This window comes from Idiotropiscis lumnitzeri, chromosome 13 (genome assembly GCF_059441095.1).
Source record: "Idiotropiscis lumnitzeri isolate Australia: NSW breed Sydney's pygmy pipehorse chromosome 13, RoL_Ilum_1.0, whole genome shotgun sequence".
NCBI classification, from domain to species: Eukaryota; Metazoa; Chordata; class Actinopteri; order Syngnathiformes; family Syngnathidae; genus Idiotropiscis; species Idiotropiscis lumnitzeri.
In genome coordinates this window covers 10874843-10896007 of record NC_142403.1, presented here as the reverse complement: position 1 = coordinate 10896007, position 21165 = coordinate 10874843, and the positions used below count along the sequence as shown (strand labels likewise).

General features: G+C 41.2%; 1 protein-coding gene across 1 annotated transcript in view; it reads left to right on the top strand.

The window, feature by feature from the left end:
- gmds (GDP-mannose 4,6-dehydratase) overlaps positions 1-21165 on the top strand; it is an 82796-nt gene that overhangs the window by 25526 nt on the left and 36105 nt on the right. Inside the window, exon 7 of the mRNA XM_088314196.1 lies at positions 3464-3591. Within this exon, the coding sequence (XP_088170322.1) occupies positions 3464-3591 (128 nt within the window). The remainder of the gene's footprint in view (positions 1-3463; positions 3592-21165) is intronic.

Here is a 21165-nt window from a genome sequence, read left to right as displayed (position 1 = left end):
GACAAGCACACTACAGAAATGAGCTCAGCTATGAAATATCTGAAAAATACTTGGAATGAGCTGTGTGTTAATCTTAAATTTGTGAGACGAGTGAGTGATTGACAAGAAGTTGGATGTCTTTGTGCCATACTTATTTGTGTGTGTGTGTGTGTGTGTGTGGGCGTGTGTGTGTGTGGGCGGGGGGTTAGTAATTAAAAACTAATGCCAAGTTTGAAGATGGAAAAGTACTAACATTAGAAGTGAATAATATATTATGTAAGTATATTGGTTAGTCTTGATTGAATACTGACCTTAATTCCATGCCCCGCTGCATTCCCCCTGTTGCAAATAATAAATAATAAATAATGGTGTCTTCTGCATAAAAGTGACAAAATGCATTTGACACATTAGCAAACAGACTATTGATGTGAATTGAAAATGAAATGGGTCAGAGCACTAATCCTTGGGACACCCCTTTGGTATCATTCAGAGCAAACGACCAGAACACACATTACATACTTTCATCCAGCTCGACTAGTCTAAAGGACCACTAGACCAAAACCTTCATGGACGTTCCTGTGTCAAATTCTCCAGCTACGAGTTCCCATCCCCTACAATGAAGGATTCCAAGGTGTCCTTGTTTTGGATTGATTTTCACATTTTCCCTCCCTCCTTCGCGTTGCTTCAGCCCAGCTGTGCCAGTCAAGCCAATATGTTACGTTTTTCCTGTCACTTCTCTTGCCAAAAAATCAGAGCGTTGGAGAATTGACATGGAAGAACAAGAAAACGCGTGTCAGTTTCTGGCATGGGTTTTGCTGTCTGCTCAGATTTCATGGCCCATGGAATTATTGGACTTTCTGCCAGCTGTGTAGGCCAGGTGAAATGGCCACCCCTGCCCTGTTTGGCCTCCAAACCCTGCTATAAGCGTCCCTTTCCCCCTTAGCAGGCCTCATCCTGGCTGTCCTGAGTGCTGCTGCCAGTAAAGGAAACACATTAACACTGCTGCCAGCAACAGAGCCGGCTTTGTCCCCCAGGCAGTATATTCAGTTGAAGCTCTGCTCCATGCTGCACTAATTAGAGAAAGGAGGGAGGAGAGCAATTGCGAACATAGGTGTGAGCTTTATAAGGAGCCCCGAGGTGTGCCAGGCGGTAGGTAAGGACTGAATGAGGTCCTGGTTGCAGCTGTTGAAGTTTAACCTCAAAACCACAGTAGTGCTTTGATTTACGAGTATAATTTGTCACTGACCGCACTTGCAACTCAAAACAACCATCATCCCCACTGGATGAATTGAAAATGCCATTAATCCATTACAACACCACAAAAAAAACAACACATTTTTAAAACATTTGTTTTAATAGCAAAGCACACCACAGTATTGCACTTTATAAAAACATAAAGTAATAACAAACTGTAATTGAATATAATGTTTAAAAAAAAAAAGAACAACAATACAAAACAGTTGCATTGTGATTTCTTGCTTCAATTTAAATTATGGTCGTTCTGGTGTAGTCCTTTGCCACCAGGGCTTATTATAATATGGGCATGACAAAGAAGATTTTTACAAATGTCTGACTCTTTATGCTGCTGTGATAGTTGTGTTTTTTGCAGAAGATCTGCAGATATTCTCATTAGTATTAGCTGTCTACTTGTAATGCTGCACCGTTGGTGTTCACATATCCATTGCTCAAAGGAACTCCCGCACCATCGTTGCTTGTTTCATTAGCCCATCTATGGCGTTTTACATTGCATGTTTTCATTAAGTTGATATGATGTAATACAATGAAATTCACACGTTTTGTGCGTTATTTAAAAACACAATATATAATCTTTATTTTTTGTTTAAACTTAAACCAAGAGTGGCAATAAACAGCTATGTAGCAATAAACTATGTATCCAATTGTCCGCTGTATACTACCTGTTGGGTTAGCCGCCACTGTTTAGTACTTGGAACTCAAACTTTTGCTTGCAATTAAAGACAAAAAAGAATTAACAGAATAACAACCGCTATCTTGAAAAATAATACAAGGTACCACTCTATTTACTGTTCCAAGTTATGAGGGAAGACCAGTTGAGGAAGTTAGCATAACACTGCCAAAGTCAATGCTGCTTTTCATGCACGCGCACACCCTGATGTGAATACAAGTAATTCTAAAACCGCCGTACTGTTGTTATAAAACCAAACTGTGTTGACTGGGTAGCGCTATGTACAAGCATCAACACGCTATCTGATGAAACGTGTGTTGAGCTTTCTGTGGTCTGTTTGTGCTCACCCTGCAGTGCTTGTCAGTATTGTATGAAATAATAACTACACATTTGCTGCCTTGGTACAATTGCCTTCATGGGATTTTCCTAAGTCTAAATTGAGCATCTGCTCCATGTCAGGGCAACATTAACCTAATGTCGAGACAAAGCTGCGCTATTAAGGCCGGCATGGGTGCAGCAGAGAAAAAAAAAAAAAAAGGCAACATTCATCAGAGATATGGTGAGTTTAAAATCAGTCGGACAGTTCTGAGAGGTTCAGGATTATGGGAGATTGATTTATTATTGAGCTCAAGTGTTTATGGAATGAAAAGACCATGCTTTGATGCAAGTTGCAATTTTTGCATACACTTGGAAATCATACTTTCACATATCACTGACTTCTCTTTTGATGACAGAAAAGCCAGCTCTAATCAAGTGTTTCAGATGAGAAGCTGCATTAGTAGAGCCAGCACAGTAATACTTAGGTTTTAGTTCCAACTGTTCCGTGCCTTATTTTACTTGGTACAAGTGCGACTTGTCTGAGCCGGCTCATAGCAGCATTTTGAAGAGGCAACATGACACCAGGCCTGAGTGTTCCGCCAAAAGATGGAGGACTTCTGTAAGACTGCTAACGGCATATAAAATCTGAGCCCATTTTCTTGTCTGTACACATTGCATACACGTGTATTATCTCTCAATATGAGCACCGCCCATTTCAGAAGTGCCGCATCTTGAGTTGATATGATGTTACTTAGATTGACCCTGCAGTTGGGGAAAATCCAGGTGATCCTCTCGTTGATTTTTCGTAACCGTTTTTGTGACCCCCCCCCAGTGTTTTTTCAACTAATAAACTCACTGTGCGATTTGCCTTGGCATGCCGGCTACATTTTTCGCCAAGATCTTAAATTACAGAGGAAAATGATGGAGTGGAGCTAAGCTGCTATGGCTCGAATATGAAGTGGGAACAATTTGACTTTATTTAGGCTGGTTATTTTGATTTTGTTTTGGATCAGTTGAAGCAGAGCAGGAGTATGGGGCTCTATCTGTGCATTTGTGTGTGCTGAGTTAATTTTCGTAAGAAAAAAATAAAATAAAAATTTAAATGAGAAGTTTTTGCCCTTCATTTTCTACTGTTGTGTATATGCAGCAAAACTGAACAACCTTCATTTTTGTATTTGCATCATGCAAGCTTAAATTGGAATTTGAATGATCTTATAATGCCTTTTGTCATATGTTTTTTAGGCTCCAATTTTGTGACACGGAAGATCAGTCGTTCTGTGGCTAAGATTCACTTGGGCCAACTGGAGAGCTTCAGTCTGGGAAACCTGGATTGTAAAAGGGATTGGGGCCATGCCGAAGACTATGTGAAGGTAGAACACTACAGTACTCTACAATAACCAAAACTTGCACACAACAACAGAAAAACAAATGTCCATTTTTTTTCCGTTATTAGGACTATTAGGAGTGCTAAATTATCCCTACTCGCCAGATTCAGATATAAAATAGCTTGGAAATAAAAGAAATTTTGATCTGTTGTCCAATATTCATCTTATTATGCCAAAGCTAAACATTTTTAGTCTACAGCAAAAAGTATAGGAACTGTGGCATCAGTGCATCAATTCCTTTTGGTCTATCACAATTCTGCTTACACACGCCGCAGTGTAAGCACGAGCTAAATCATATTTATCCACAAAGGCCACTGCAGTGAAGTGAATTTGAAAGTTTGCTGGAAACGTGGCTCAACTCTGTGTGCACTGCATGGGAGCCGAACAGTGTACAGATGTCCACTGAACATTAGAAGCTTTTCCCAGATCATTTGCGAAGTTCAATATGTGTCCTGTTTGAAGCCTCCTGTGATTGTCTGCCAAAAGAAAACTAGAGATAGCAAAAGGGAGCGGGTGCGGTGCAATACGACATGCTGTGAGGCCGTAGACTACACTCTGATTTCCCACAGCTCACCCATGGCCCAGATCCCTCCTGACCCCCTCTATCCTTCCTCCAACACCCTCGGAAGAAAGAGCCTGGATGTTAAGGGATTACTGCGTCCTGCGGATGATGACAGAAATACAGTGTTTTTCTTCATGTCATGGTGCCAGCAGCAAGCAGAGCGAGAAGTTGGGAGATGAAACAAACAGACAGGGGTCACTGCATCCCGGATCACACGGCGCTGACTGTTTCAATGTCTGTATTTCCCCCCATTTATGTGTTTAAGGAAACATTGCTTGGAGCCAAAGCATGTGATCGGTTAAGTTTGCAACGTATGTGTGTGGCTGTGGAGATGAAAGGCTCAACAGGCTACCATGTCTGACAGAAGACCTCTGACGGCGCACTGTGTTGTTATTAGGAGGTGATGGTGGCATAGGTAGCAGGGAACATTCTTGGAGCTGGGGGCGAAGTTGAGGAGGTTAAAATGCAAATCAGAGCATTAGGTCACTGTGTCAGTGCTAAAGGAAGGTGCTTTTGGCAGGGCTGACATGTACCAATGGTGTTAAAATCTTTGAAGGATACGTGAAGAGTGCGACTCAGTCACATGGCTTTTCTCAACACACTGAATTTTAGCCTTTTATTCCCAAAAGTCACAGTACAAAAGATTCATGATGACTTCTGGAAAGCAGCCTAAGCAGAGGATCCTTGACGTCCCGTTCCCAGCCGCTTGATCCCTCTCTTCCGGGGAGATCGCGAGGCATAGCCCGGCCAGCCAAGAGGCAGAGGGCCTCATTTACTAAGGTTGCATTTCCATGATACTTTTTAGGGCCGTGCGTTGCCACTTTTCAAAACCTCCTTTGAGGTGGTTCTAAAGCGCCGGCCTCGTGGGGCCGTGACTTCACTGTCATCTGATTGACCAACAGATGTAGGCATTTCTGAAGTGATCATACAGCAAGTAAGGCAACTGCACATGCCCATTTCCTGGTTTTGTTGCCAGCGAGACAGAGACGCCCGTCGGCCACCACCTAGTCATAAGAATACAGTATACACATAGTTGTGTTTTGCAGCAATTCTTAAGCATAACTGGCGCTTTGGGACGACCGCCGGACAGCTTTAGACGCCAGAGGGTGACGACGATGAACGGGTGACAGCAACTCGGAGAGGTGGCCGAGTGAATAAGACCGAGCTCTCATGAATGAGAAGTTCATACATGCAGCGGTGCGAACCTTTTTACCCCAAGCTTTACTATTTCATTCACTGATACGTATAGAATTGTAAATGTGGTTAAGTATTGTTGTAAAAAAAAAAAAAAACGTGTGTTTTACTGTATTTTTGTCTTAGCGGTAGAAAGTGGTGTAGAGAACATTGGTTTGAATGGAGCTTTACAAGTGTGAATTGATTCCAAAGGTTGCCTTCTAATTAACTAGTACCTATACGTGTACATGCTGCTCTGCATTGCTGCATCAACGTCTGTGTCTAGTGCTCGTCCAGTGTAGCCTTACTTGAGACGCTGCAGGTTTCCTGTGGGAATTGCCAAAATTCCAGCTCCGGCAAATCAGGCACCTCCACGCTTCGTGTCTCCAGCTTTCAGGAAGCCAAACAGAAGCCCACGGTACTTAGGTTAACTGAGGTGGAGGTGAAACAGCATTAGGAGGAGAAACATAAGAGGAGGAGGGGGAAACAGGCGTGTGTTTGTTGAACAGAATGCACAGATGAAGCATCGCTTCTGCTCAAAGTTGAGCCGCTCTGCAGGCCATCAAAGCTTTGCTTTTTTTGTCGTCTCACTTTGAAATGCTCATCCAGCCAGTGTCAGCACTAAGTTACCATGGCAAATCCAAACAAGCAGTAGTTTGTAAACAGAAGCATGTGTGTCTGCTTTGGGCTGACAACTGCTTTTCCTCCTCATCTTTCTCGTTCTCCTCACCCCACCCACGACAGGGAAATTGCTCCTAATTGGCTGTGGGTAGATTGCGGGTGGCAGGAGGGGCGTGCTGTGTTTCTGCTATAATGATGTCTGAAGGCGCGTGGCTGACTGGGCATCATCTCAGCCGTGTATCGGGTATCTCTGCCGGTTAGCTGCCCAGTTTCTCTCATTCAAGCCCTTTATTGTCATCTTGCTATAATGATGGAACATTTGCTATAAAGTAAGTCAAGCTTATTTATGTAGCAATTTTCTCAGAAAAGACTTAAAGTGCTTTACATAGTTAAAATGCCTATACATTAATCCGTTCCAGCCATAGAACGGCATTATATTTACCTTATTTTGATTGTTGTTTGGTTAAAAAAAATACATTCTGCACAATGTTGAAATAGGTGCGAACACAATTTTACACAGCGGGTTCTCTAGAAAATCATTGTGCAGTGTTAGCCTTTTTTCTTCATGTTTACATTCACTGCGGTTATTGGTGGACTTTAAATAGCCACTGCCTCCCACAATGCAATGCAAAAGCTTGCTTGTGGTAAGTGGCAGCCATTGTCAGCAAAAATAAATAAATAAATAAACACACCTGACGCATGGAGCCAATTATTGTTTATACGATCGAGTTTTGAGCCATCCGCCGCCATGCTCGGATGGTTCATAAACTGAAAGTAGTGCCTAAACAGAGTTTTTTTTCTTTTTAAAACAAAATGTTCATAAACCAATTTGTCTGTAAATCGTGTCATTTGTTTAAAAAAAAAAAGTGTGTAAATATTGAATCGTGACTTGGTATTCGAATTTCATGTTGGAAACAATAGCATTTGCGTGTGCACGTGTGTAAAACTTGAAGGTACAATTTGAGTGTAGCGTGCAAACAAATTGCAATCTCTAGCGGCAGAAATGGGACAAATTATTATTACTAAATAAGTCGCAGTTGCGGCTGACAATTACTGATGGCAGCACTCAGGAATTATATGGTGGGAGCGGGCTGACTTTTGCCAGAAAATCTCAGCGTGTACTTGGATTTTGTTGTAGCCATAGCAAATATTTTAAAACTCTATCTCAACAATTCAGGACTAAATTGTTCTCAATCTCATCGTTTTTTCTTTTTTTTTCTTTTTTTTTTTGCTTATTGACATCAGAATTCCTCATTCCAGTCATCACGGCAAGTTGTGCAGGTCCTGAAGTAGCAAACCAGTTTGAGACCATGACACTGCAAGCAGCTTGTTTGACTGTTGGCATGATGTTATTTCAACTTTTGTCTCGTCAGGCCACAGAATGTTTTGCAAAGTCTTGGCAATTATCAAAATGTTTCTTGGGAAATTCAAGCCGAACCTTTGCGTTCTTTTTTTTGTCTTACTTGGTCCGATTTCTTTTTTGGTACTGCCATTTTTGTCCAGTTCCTTGACTGCTTGAGTCACAATCGCTGACCTCAACTGAGGCTAGTGAGGCATGCTTGTTTTTGGATGTTGTTTGGGATTCTTTTTTTTTTTGCTCTCCTGGATGAGTTGCTGTTGCACTTGTTTGTATATGATTAATTGATGGGTAAAAATAATTAGATAATTTGTTAAGTAGTCATTTAATTGCTGTTTGATTTTTCTTATGGTCATAATTTTGACAAATTACAAAAATCATATTGTTTATGAATAATGTCACAAGTACACCAGTAAAGCTTTGCCTTCTGACTGGCTGCTGTTCAAAAAGTTGTTGTCCAGTTAGCAGATATCTGCACTCCCCTCTTAATTTCCAATAGCAAGCTTTTGCGCCCTGATTAAAGCTGGCATTGTTCTGACCGTTCTGGCAGATGGCGAAACCATTGCCAGATGAGTTGTGGTTGACCCGCGGACGTTGTGAAAGCCCTTCTACTGTGTTTTTATGTGCACATTTATTTAAAACTGATGGTTACCAGTGAGATTCAGGCATCCATGTGTGTGCGTGCCTTTGTCCTTGTGTGCACGTGTGCGTGGTTGGCTTTGCGGTGTGATAACTGTCACAATTCCTGGCATTGTGTTGATGCCATTTGACCACCGGACAGCCCCACTGGTGTCATTTTTCACCTTCTTTATTTTTGTTATTCTTTTTTCTCCTGCTGCAGCCGTCTGTATGTGCAGTAATGGTTATAGATGAGGCTAATTAGCCAATCACTGCGCCAATCATTGATGATTGATGAAAGTGCTGGGTCATTCATCACACGTTTTGTCGGGGAGGTGACAAGATGAGCAATTTCATCAAACTTTGTACAGTATGTTCCACCTGTGTTTGTAGGAAGGCAGTGGTGGGCGGTCAAGGCCTTCTGCTGGCCTAACATAATCAAGAAATCATATATATATATATATATATATATATTTATATATATATATATATATATATATATCATTCATGCCATATTTTATCCCAGTTTCATATTTATATAATTTTTTTATCTAATGACAATTCAGCATGCTTGTGTTGCCAGGCAGATTTCATCGTAACAGTGGCACGGAATATTTGTCCAAGGCGTGCAGAATGAACTGTGCAAGCGTTTGTGCAGGGTGAGTGAACGGGCTCTTCGAGTCGATAGACAATTGCGATAGCCAATCAGATCACAAAGAGCACCAATAGTTCGGAACGTTCCTATTGGCAAGTAAAGATAATGTAGTACACTACCCGTGTGTAGCGACACCATATTAAATTCATCCAAAGCTTTTCACTCCTGTCATTAGGGTGGGTCTAACAGAGTACTGTGGAGCATTTCGGGTGGTTTCGGTGTGTGGCAGGAAGTGAAGTGAGGTGAGGTGAGGTGAGGTGTTGAATGGTCCAGCAGTCTGGGCTGATGACCTTCGGGATGGGATGTCTCTGTTAGTGTGGGGGTGGGTAATTTTGTTGAAATTGTCTGAGGAGTCTGGCCAACTTTGGGACTGGAATGTGTGTGACCTCCTCTTCATCCTTCACACTCCCTTCATGCACACTCTGTGTGTCTCTGACTCCGTCAGATGGCCAAGCTGCTCGTGGGAAGATTCTCTGTCCAGACTGCCGAGTGTCAAAGTCGAGCCAAATATCAAAAGGGTCACAGCTCTTTTCGTGTTCTCACATATCTCATAGTTGCTCTTGAGATAAAGACTTTCCGATATTGCTTATCTGATTTTCATTTTTGTTTATCTTGTTGAAATTATAAGATGTTTGAAAGCTCTCACCAGACAACAAGGATACGATATTCTTTCAAGGAAATTGACATATATAAATAGTATGTCTGTGTTGTGTTAATCCTTGGCTATACACTATAATGCTGGAATACAATATATATATATAAATGCAAATGCTGCGGAAAATTGAGCCACTCGGTAAGAGACAAAAGGGGAAAAAAATGATGGCTCTGGTGAGGGAAGATTGATGGAAGAGGAAGATTCGCTGTGGTAATCTTTGAATAGGACCGGCAAATTGGTGCTGTTGCTTAATCCATCTTTTTTTCTTTTCAGCCAACTGGCTGAGATAAAGCCTTTCCTTTGGCAACAGGATTTTGAAGCAATGATCTATGCCTTCAATGCATCTTGACTTGGTTACTGCGATACACTTTATTTTGGAATCAGGCTGTCCTCCATCATGCATCTCCAGTTGGTCCAAAATACTGCTGCTGGTCTCCGAACTGGAGCTCGTAGGAGGGAGAACAAGACTTTAATTCTTCCCATTACTGGCTTCGTGTGCATCTTAAGAGCGCTTTGTAAAATTATTTTTATTTGTCCTTCAATATTTAAATGCTCTCGTTAAAAATGAGCTCTCTCATCTCCTCCACCCATCCGCATTAAAAACTTTCACAGCCTCTTTCTCCACCTCAATAAGGGTTACATGAGTCTGCGTTTTACGTGTATCCTGAGGGCAGGACCTGTCAGTGACCCAAAGTGGAAGCAGTGGGTTGTTTTAAGATCCGTCCTGTTCTGGTTTTGCACCTTATTTGACCTGAGTTTGAAAACATTATCTTCTCCTTGTCTACCCCCACTTCCATCTTTTCTAGGTTTTCTCTTTTTATTTCCTTTGCCAAACCGCTTAATATTCCATCTTCCACTTGTACATTTAGATTTACATGGAGACTTCATGCGTGGGCACCAAATCCCACACTCACTCAATCACAGTGAATGACTGTAGAATTCCCCTGACAGCTGCTATAAAAAGAGACACCCATTAAAAACAGATGACCTGTTATTATATGTTCTTTATTACAAAGAAGAGCAGACCCACAGCAGAGCATGAAACTCTCCAAACGATGGATCTGGGGCCCCAAACACTGCAAATTAAGCCTGCCGCACACCAAGCGATGTGACCGAACACAACTCAACTGGACAATCTCTAACAAATTGCAGTCCACGACTCACACCCGCACACTTGGCAACTGACCTTGGCACACATACCAACCCGCGCAGCAGAAAAACCTCAACAAACGTGAATGTTTCAGAGGCGTTTGGCAATGGTTGCCAATGGTAGCTTTGTTCATTACATCGACAGGGACTCTCAACGCTTCGTTATTTTTAGCCTCACATACGTACACATTGTTGTCTGGCGGAAACCACCTTATGTCCTAATATGTCCGTATTCATTTTTTTTTTCACAAATCAGTAATAATGGTCTTTCTCCACTTCGTGTGTTGTTTTTGTACAATGTTAATCAATTTGAAGTGGTGAAAATAGCCTGAAAACAAATACATTGCCTTTTATGAACTCAATTAATGCTTGAGAAGTTTTGCAAATAATGATTTTTTTTTGTTTTGAGCACTTTAAATTAGATTGAATGTATTCTTGAATAATGTGTTCTCGCAAGTGCGCAATGGTATATGTTAGCAATCAAAAATATAATACAATTTAAATGAAGCAATGTCAAGACAACCACAAGCCAGCTGCCGTTTTTTAAGATTTCCTGTAACATTGTGATTTTGACATTTGGATTCTGCCTGACAGCGACAATCTGTAAAGCAAAGTTAAGTATTATTAATATTGGTATGGCGGGGCTGTCAGTCAGGGCCCCTTGGATTTGTCGTCACTTTTCGGCACCACTGCCTGTCGTAAACTGTAATTACTGTGCACATTTTTTTAATTCATCAGTTTACAATTGCCATTCCTCCACCACCCGCTTGACCATCCACGCCTTCAGAAAGAGCCAAAACAATTTGAGTCAGTTCATTTCTTTCCATCAGCAGTTGTTTCAAGAAAAGCAGAAAAATAACTGCAAAATTATGGCAAAATCTGTCTGTCTGTGTTTGAGTGAGTGCTACCGTATGTACGGGGGTGAATGAAAATCTCTGGCAATGCAAAATGAAACAGAGGTTGCATGACTCCGGGGAAAAGCCTCACAAAAGTGTCTGTTTACATTTGTGGGCCAGAGAGGATTGACAGTGGTCAAGTACGACATGAAAGAACCTGCACACTCTAATGAGTCTTGATTAGTACGTGCCTGTTTACGAGCTTGCAAGGAAGAAAGTGATGAATGAATAAGGCTATTTGACTCCATCTCGGTGTACATATGATATTCACAAATGCAGTGTATTTTCTCCAGCTCAATTGCTTGCCTCGTTGCGTCCAAACCAAGAAAACCTCAAAGTATAGACTAGATTGGTGACTGCCACAGCTGATCATGCCCGATTTGTTCCTGAGCTTCAGACTGCTGTGACCATCTTGTGGTGACCATTGCAGTCAAATGTTGGCCACGTGGCTGTTACGGTTGAACATTGTACCATATGCTATTTCAAAAGCACTTGCTGCATATTGAGTGTTAGTTTTATATTTTACAATGATGCTATAAGAAAAACGTCCAAGTGAGCTTTTTGATAAAAAAAATAAATAAACAAATGCTGGTTAACGGCAGAAGTCAGTGGAGAATGGTTCATAGAAAGGCGACGGCAATTCTAAGGCACTTATTGAAACCGAATGTACATATTTAACCTTGCAGAAGTGATAATGCTAAGATAAATATATTTGAAGAGCTTACACGAAGTGGAAATGTTAATTTCTGCTGACTGTCATTTAATATTTTCAAAATCTATGGATGGACCTTGATGAGGTCTTTAAAGACCTGGAAGTGGAAATATCACTTTTTTTTTTTGTATTTCCTGGCTTTACTGGTATTTTATGTGGAACTTTCCAGAAGCTTCTACACCAAAGAAAATTCAACACAAGAAACCCGCAGCTTGTGTGTGCCACATGCCAGTGTCCCTGTGAACTCGCTATATGAGTGTGTGAGGGCATGGACGTTTGCCATTGCAGTATTGCATTCACCGTTAATTACCGCCGCAAACACAGGTGTGGAAAGCCACTTGTCCCTCCCACATCAGCCCAGACCTACCGTCCAGTACACAGAAGCCTGTGTTTGGCTGTTTGGACCACAGGAAATCGCCTCTGTGCGCGTGCGTGCGTGTGCACGCCCATGTAAGAGTGCCTCATTGTCTCAAAGTTTATGTAGACTTAGTGAATGCGCGAGTGAGTTTCTGCCCCAAAGTGTGTGCGCACACGTGTGCGTGCGTTTGCGAGTATGTGTTTGTGTTTGGGCATGAGCGAATCCAGACCACACCCTTTGAAGTCGGCTGTGTAGTGTGTTGAGGTTTGGGCATGGACGCACTCTGCTCCGCCAGCGGTTGGCAAGAAACCTTATACCCCACATCAGTCAGACCTGCCATTCATGCATTATTCATATCTGGGTGCACACATACGCCTAAACACACACATTCTTATCCTGACGCTGCAGGTTTTGCCCCTACATGCCCAAATCCTCTCGACTTGAAAATACTACAGTGGTTGGTGTTGTGGGGGGGTAGCCCCGTTTGAAAAGAACTCTGCGCTTATGGAATCATCTTTTCTGTTCATTCATTTCATGATTGTATCTGCATTTGTATATATATATTTTTGGGGGGAGCTTTACAAGCAGTAGTAAGCGTTGAGTTTGGGGCCTTTTAAGTGACTTGATCCACCTCTTAAGAACACCGTCACTTGAAAGAATAACGTGTGGCATTAAAGAAGAGACTGAGGTATTTTGCATGTTTGTGGATGAATAAACGACTACTAACCTCTACACTGCAATGCACAGTCCGCAGTATTTATGATAAATAATTCATTATAGTGTATGTTCTAATTTTCATATTGTCAATAAATAATTATCTCTCATAATAACTATGCTTTAATTGAATTTGACAAAGAAGGAACGTCTTTTTCATTATGGTTGACAATGTAATGTAATGAAATGTGTTCATGATTGGAATGAATATGTTCTTGTGTCGTTACTACGGCAAGGTTAGCGGGTTGAGCATCAACTGCAACTTTTATGTAAATTTATATCCACCTGCAGGTGTACAACGGGATGATATATAAGCCTTGAAGGAACTTTCTGTGGATATTAGTGGACTTTTTACCTCTTTTCATGGCAAGCGGCCAGTGAGCTATTTATTTTTTGTGATATACTCAAATTTGGATGCTGTGGTCCTCCTTCAAACTTTAGAAATTGAGTTGTCACGGCATGAGCCAAGGAAAAAGATATGCAAGAAATCAAGACTCTGCCTGTGTTTGTGTTATTGTTAAGACTGGAACAAAAAAATAGAAATAAAATGCATCATCCTCACCATAGATGTAAAGTGTTTTGGTTAGCTATCGTGCGACTGTCAAAGTCATCCATGGGAAGTGTGCCGGAACAGTTTAGCCCACATTGTAAATGCAGTGATGCTTAGCATTATGGCTAGGTCTTTGCGGAATTGAAGCCAATATCGTCATCTGATCCGGTTAAATGTGGTAATCCAAATTTGGAATTCATCTTCAAATCTGGGATCTCTTTCTTGAATCACTTTGAATTTATTATGCATGCGGTGTCCTGGACAGCAAGTTCTGTCACAGAGCAATGCATGCAATCAAAAGTGAGTTCAACATGGCTGGGGAAATCTGTGGTTGCTCCCAATGATACATCGCAATGTTCATGCTATTGTTTGTGTAACTTTTGGAATGGAGGGGGGAAAAAATGACCTTTTAAAAGGCTCCAACTCTGCTGTTTACTCCAAAACCTTGCATACACGGCTGTTGTCATTTGCCAAGCCGTAAGAGGATAAATTGCAATCTCCTTGGCAGACGTTTTGTGCAAAGAGCCATTGTTATACACATAAATGGCAGGCAAAAAGTTTCTCCCCAAAAAAAAAAAAAATGAAGAAATCACAGCAATAGGAGTATTGTAAATGCAAGAAGAAAGTAAATGAATCAAATAACTCAATCAACCTGTTTTGTCAACTTTTATTGAAAGTGCATGATCACAAACAATTGTTTGTAAAAGTCATCTTTAATTTTGGTGTGTTTGTAACTGTAACCCATCTAGTGCGGTATTGAGAGTATTCAAATCTTCTTGACCCTACGATAACTATTTCCATTTTCACACCACTTTTACAAACTTCCTGATAGCGCAATTGGTTTGGCAATTTGCAATCCTGTGTTCTGGCATCTTAATGTTTTCTTTGTTCATCCAGTGTTTTTTTCAGCTGTTATGTTGGTCGCTTCATTGTGTAAGTCATCTAATAATAGCAGCACCCAGTGGACAACAGGCAATTCACACACTGTACAACATTCCTGCTGTACCACCACCAGCGGCTCAACCACTCGTGGTCAACTTGTACTTCGTCATTCTCGTCTGCCTGGGTGGTGTCTGTCCGTGTCCTAGCGTAGCCTCGGCGCTCTCACCCCACATGCCATGATTCCCTCCCAAGTTTGTGTTTGAAAATAATCTTCCATGTAGCGTTGCATTTTTGTTCCTCTGTATCGCAACTAGAAGCATTTTCATTTGTTCTCTCTCCTTCGGACTTCCTCTGTTGTCGGCCAACTTGGTCAGAAGACAGGAAGACTCGTGTTCAATAACTTTTTTTATTTATCGCTTGTTTCCTCATGTGCCGAGATTTGGACTGGAGTAAAGCACAAAGACGATCATTATTTTCACCCAAAAATGATGAATTAATTCATCTTTTTTTTGCAGAACTCTGAATAGCCAATTAGCTTCCATCTGTCTTTTTTTATGTTTTCCTTCCTGTCCATTATTGTATTTCCAATGGCTCTCAGTCTGCATGAGAAATCTCGGAATGTTGACTTGGCTTGCACCATAAGTTATGTCTTTGGTCTTGCCACCCAACTTGTGCCAGTCACCCTCAAGCCACAAAGGCCAGAGAGGAAAGGTTGAAATTGACGGTATGGGCAGAGAAAGATGGAAAAGTTAGGTGAGGGCGTCTGTGAGAAGTATTCCCACAGTCTCCTCCTACTAGAGTACTGCGTGTGCGTGAATTCTAATTTTCTTGCATTTAGACGATATCTTTTCTATAACACATGCTTTGTTTACTGGACAGGCATAAGGTTTTAACTACCGAACAGTACAAGTTGAGTAAAAACTAAATCATGCATTATTAATTGATAAGCGAAAGACAAGATAGCAAACATGCTGTGGGAGAATTTTGTCTGAACTTTCTTACAGATGTAAAAACGACTTAATCACTGGCAATACATAAAATATCCAAAGAAAAAACCTGCAAGTCGCCTGTTCTCATGGACTGTGGTGTAACCTAAATCTTAACATCAGATGGTGTTTTATAAATGATGAGTTTTGTTCTTGTCAGATGACATGCGTGACGTGGTGTTTCAGGCTCTGGAATTTGGCACATATAGCTTTGTCCTATTTTTGCCATGATATTTTTCGCCTAAATCAGGGCCCGACTGCATGGATTTTTTTTTTTTTTTAGGTTGATGACGATTTTTGGCAGAAAAAAATGTTATTACTTATTAATTGGATAATTCCTTTCATAAATATATAATTCTTAAAAGAACTTTTTTTTTCTCCCCCAATACATTTCAATTGCTGTCAATTATACGACAAATTTTGCTATTTGAGGGCTGGTCTGGTCCCTCTTCCCTGCTAATGGTTGGGGTGAACTCTAAATATAGTGTTAATTTTTGGTCACCTATATATTACAACGCAGTGCTTTTCTCTAAAATTGCATGAAATGTATGGGAATTGTCTATTCTCTTTTGTCCAATAATAATGGCCCATAATCGGCTGATTTAATTGGCCTCATATAAATATGGTATGATACCACGCTTCAATTACACTGCGGCTCCTTTTTTCTTTTTCGTGTATGAGTCAAAAAAATTGTTTTCTTCCCCAAATCCTTTCCTTACATCAGGCCAAGTCATTCCTGGCTGACCTCAGCCATTTCCTTTTTAGTGGATCCAGGTTCTTACCATCTGGTCACAAAAATAAGCTGCCAAGATGCACGGTTAACAGACTTGCAAACTTGTGCCTTTTGAGGAGCATTACCATTTTGCTGTCAACTGTTTACATTTGACTTTTGAACAAATTGCCTCACTTTAGAGACAACCTGACCTGATTCTCGTGAATGGCAGCTAGTGATGCAGTAGTGTGCATTCACAAACACAAGAAAAAGGGAAAGTGTGTTCTTCAAATGCTCTTTTCGAGACTTGCTGGTTCAAAGCCTGTCTCCGCTGATGTGGCAACCTTGTGAAGAGCTACAAAAGCAGAGTCATTGTTGCTTACTTTGCTGACTTTCATCAAGTTAATTTTCACATGGTATTCTGTAGGACAAGAAAGGAGCTTGTTGGAAGGCCGTCGCTTTGTTGCAAAAGCAGTGATTTATCAACTTGCAGGATACTTTCAAAACCGAAAGAGTGCGCAAGTGAGTTGAGTGATTGAACAAATAAGCGAACGAGTGAGTTGAGTGAGCGGGTACGGGCGTAGCCATTTCACCTGCCTTCAACACTCATTTGCAACAGTCTGAACTGATGACAAGTTGCTGCCCCAAGCAAAGCATGTCAACACACATTCAGAGAACCTGCTCCAGATCCTTTTTGTTTCAAGCACTAGCAAGAATGTTGTACGATTAAATTATTGTCTGTTTTATCGTCACCTTTTCCTGGTTGAGTCTCGTGACGTAATTGAGGTTGCTACACAAACAAACTTTGAGCGGTTAATTGTCACCGATGCTCAGGAAGCAAAATTGCAGCCCTCCAACTTGAACATTTTTAGTGAGTTTTTCTGCTCTGAGGGAATTTCAAAGATGCCACTTTGCAATCCATAAATCTAGTCCTTACACAAAGCTAAGGCTGATGCCACGATTGACCGCATAATTCATTTAGCAAGTCTACTTGTACATTGGAGAGCATTTATCACATGCAATCAACTACTCTACGTGAATCACTATAATGACAAAGAACATCACCCTCGTCGCAGACAGCAAAGCAAATGTTAAGTGTGCTGTTCCACAATTATTGCTTGATTGCTTGATGTATCTTGAAATTGGGAATGTGTGTTCAACAATCCACCATCGTCATCATTGAATCTCGGCTGCACTAGGAACGTTACGTTCATCTGTTGCTTGGATTGATATGTCTCTCCGTTCTCTGTCATGCTCCTGCAGGCAGATACGCTCCCTCTTTCATCGGTGAATCCACCCTCCTGCTTAAGGTTCCTATCTATACCGTGGCCCCGCGCTTACTGACAGACGGCGAGTTAATGACATTGTCTCTGTCACAATACAAGTGGTACTCTGTGGCACCAGCTCTCACATTGATGAATGGATAAATTACCCCACTAGGCCTTACTTCTGTGAGGTGTTGATGTGGTTCTTGAATGCAGATGGGGTAAGTCAGGGTTGACCAACTCAACATTTATTGATAATTTATCAACGTGTCTCATTCACTGTTGTCAGGGTGTAGAATAAATAATCTCTTCACCCCTCCTTTTATTATCATGATGTGGTCATCTGCGTGGTCTACTCGTCCACAGCCCTGCTTTGACTTTGAGCATCTGACTCTGCCTCCACGTTGGCCACTGCACCCTATTCTCGCTAACCATTCTAGTTGCCTGAAGACAACTTGCAAGAGCCCCAACATCTGTTTCTGGTTGCCCATCCAATGCCGTCCCCAAGGCCACAGGAAATCACTGGAGAGTTTGAAGGCCCGTTACCTTGGGGCTGGAATTAACAGGTGCACCAATCTTTCTTTCAACCCTCCCCCCATGACAGCTGGATAATGGAAATATTTTTCTTTCTTACTACTTACTTAATATAAACACATTTCTTTTATTTAGGAGGCACTGAGAATTACGATGTACATTTAAACAGAACCAGACTACAAATGCTCATCAATAGTCATTCTGGGGACATTATATGCCGTATAAGGTACACTTATTTAGATGTTATCATGCATACAAAAACACTTGCACATATACTTCATTGCACTCATCTTTCCTCTCGACACAAAAAGTAGTGTTAGCGAACCCTCACATGTGAAGGCAACCGTTTCCTCAGCTGTCATTATAGCGGGTATCTCTGCACTTTTGTTCTCATATTACCTGAATACCATTTAAGAGAGCCATCAACTCTGCTAATAGCAAAAGCGTTGCACTTGAATGGTGTTATTAGGTCATCTTTAAGGTTCAAAAGTAAGAGGTCAAATGTTGCCATAATCCCGGGTTGCACATTATGACCGCAAATGCGAGTTAAGCATCTGGGGAATGGATGGACTCAAATTAGAGGCAGATTATCTGAAGAGGAAATAACGTTGACAACTATCAAGCAATTGGACAATATTATTGGATTTGTACCTATTATACAGTGTACTATGGTCATATGTTATACTATTATTTGTGTTGTAATTATTTATTATTGTTGGAAAAAGATTTGCATTTCAAATAAAACAAGCCTACAAGTTGGAGTGTACTCGTAGGAGTCGATATAGGACTTGTAAAATGAAACAAACATAATTAAAATTGTTGTGTAAATTGGCTTAATTTGCTATACATCATATAAACAATTCAAATATGAAGATTATGGACCACCTATGCTGTGCAAATAAATCTATGGGCGGAGGGAGTAGATAAGGAATTGTGGTGTCTGTCGCAAGCTGGGAGCCATGATTAGCCCTCATCCAACTCCCAGTGATTCAATGTTTCCGATGGTGGCTAATTCCATTTTTTTAAGTTTTCTGCCACATTCAATGCACTGCATGCGTCATCTCAGCTGTCGCTTGTGGACATGTGACGGGATGGCATGGCCACATTTGCGCACTTGTTTTTATTGAAAAACATGTTTTGATTGGCAGAACAATCTCACACACGAGACGTGCGTGATGATAACAGGAGCAAGGGAATGAGAGACTGCTTCCTGTATAGACAGGAAGTGGAGCCTTTTATGAGGGCAGTGCATTGATTTTTCTTTTTTCTTTTTTTTTTTTTCCCTAGCATGCTAAGTCTGCAATGAGACACTTCCTGGCGAGAAGAATGTAACGCAGTTTATCTGGCTGGCAACAGTGACACACTGTTAGTGTAAAAGGTTGTACAATTAATCTTGTGTTGTGTGGGCCATTTTCTCCTCAAATTGCAGCCTGTGTGAGTTGAGGGCATTTGTTCTGTTTGGCCTGTTGGAGTTTGTTTGTTTGTTTGTGTACGAGTTTGCTGGGGATTTTAGCGCCCCTTGGTGTTGTGCTTGTTTCAAGCTGTGGTTAGAAGTTCACTTTTGATTGTTTTTCTTTGTTTTTCTCAGAAGATGAAACTAATCATCTGCAGCAATATTTCTGTCCAGACAATTTTGCTGAGATTGGTAGTGTAGTGTTTGACATTTGAGGGAGACACGGGAGTGGATTTTCAGTGTCGTCCCATTCCACTCCCACGGAAAAAAAGTCCCATCCTGTCCCAACCTGATTAAAAATCCTCCATCCGTCATCGCTATTCACTTCCTGAAAGAAAAGTAGCATCCTCCTCAATTTTAATTTCCATGAGGTTCCTATTTCTTATTTCTTTTCCCCATAGTTACTTTATCTTTAAACTCTAACCCTTGTTGCATCATGTTCTATTTCCTAACATTTCACATCGCCCCCTTCATTTGTTTATCTCTGTCCATCCTACAGCCCCTCCCCCCTTCTCGTTGTCGCTCCACAAATGCCGCTGCATTGGCATTCGGCAAAGCTTCATCTCATTTCCTCCTCCCCCAGCTCCTCCATGTTCACTGGTGGTCTTTTGCGAGTTCTTGGAAGTACTCGTGGTATTCTCCATGTTAGCAGTTGGACAGACACCGACGCAATTCTCTAAATGACCACCGTGAGGAAGGAAAGCCCAAATTAGAAGAAACACGCCTCCATTTTTGGGGCTCTTCCAGTACCCATGACAGACACCTCAGGTCAAAGGTCTAAGGTCAGAGTTGACCAACTACTTCTCTCTCCTTAGAGAAGATGAAGTGTAGTTGTCCAGCCCCTCGAGTCAGCCCCAGAGAGGAGGAGTCCTCCTTCCCTCTTGCACATCTGGCTGCCCCCAGAACGCTCATTTGGAGAAACAACAAGAATGTTTTTATTTCCCAGGAGAAAAGAAGAACTCCAGAGTGAAACCACAGACTTAAAACAGAGAGAGGCACCATTGGCGGCCCTCACACAGCCTGCTGCTGGGCCATGATGATGAAGAGTGTTTGCTCACTGTCCATTTTGCCCCTTGTCCTCCTTGATATTTTTTTTTTTCAGTTGTCCTCACATCCATCGTCAGCCCATCACATCGACCATACCATCGTATGCACTTTTGTTGATGTGAAAACATCACGGTTATGGTCCGCTTGGAACAAAAAGTAGCAAATGGCTTGGGTACGGTTAAGAGGAGGTCTAATAGGACTATGAGAAGGCATGGATTGCTTTTTGTCATGAACATTTTGTGGGTTGGCCTGTTCTTTGGATACTACTTCAAGTAATTTTTTTAGAATACATTGCATTAAAAAATGTGTAATCCTGCTTTTATTAGACTTGTGGCAAGACACATTTTTTAAACATTTTTTTTCCAGTATGGCATGTCTGTCTGGTGTTGTCTGTTGGGTGTGTGTGTGTGGTGAGGACGACTTAGAGCATGCTTAACCAGTACACTGCCATTCTGTTAAATGATGACAATTTAATGACGGAGTGTTTTTCAATTCACGGGAGTATCGTATTAGTGCTTCTGATTTTATGATAACAATTAAAGATTTATTTTTCAGTATTTTACCTTCTAAATGTTTTTTTAACAGCAAAAACTTGTATTTAGTCTTAAATTGAAATACTTCCAGAATGAATAGAAGACAATATCAAACTGTCTTCTTACA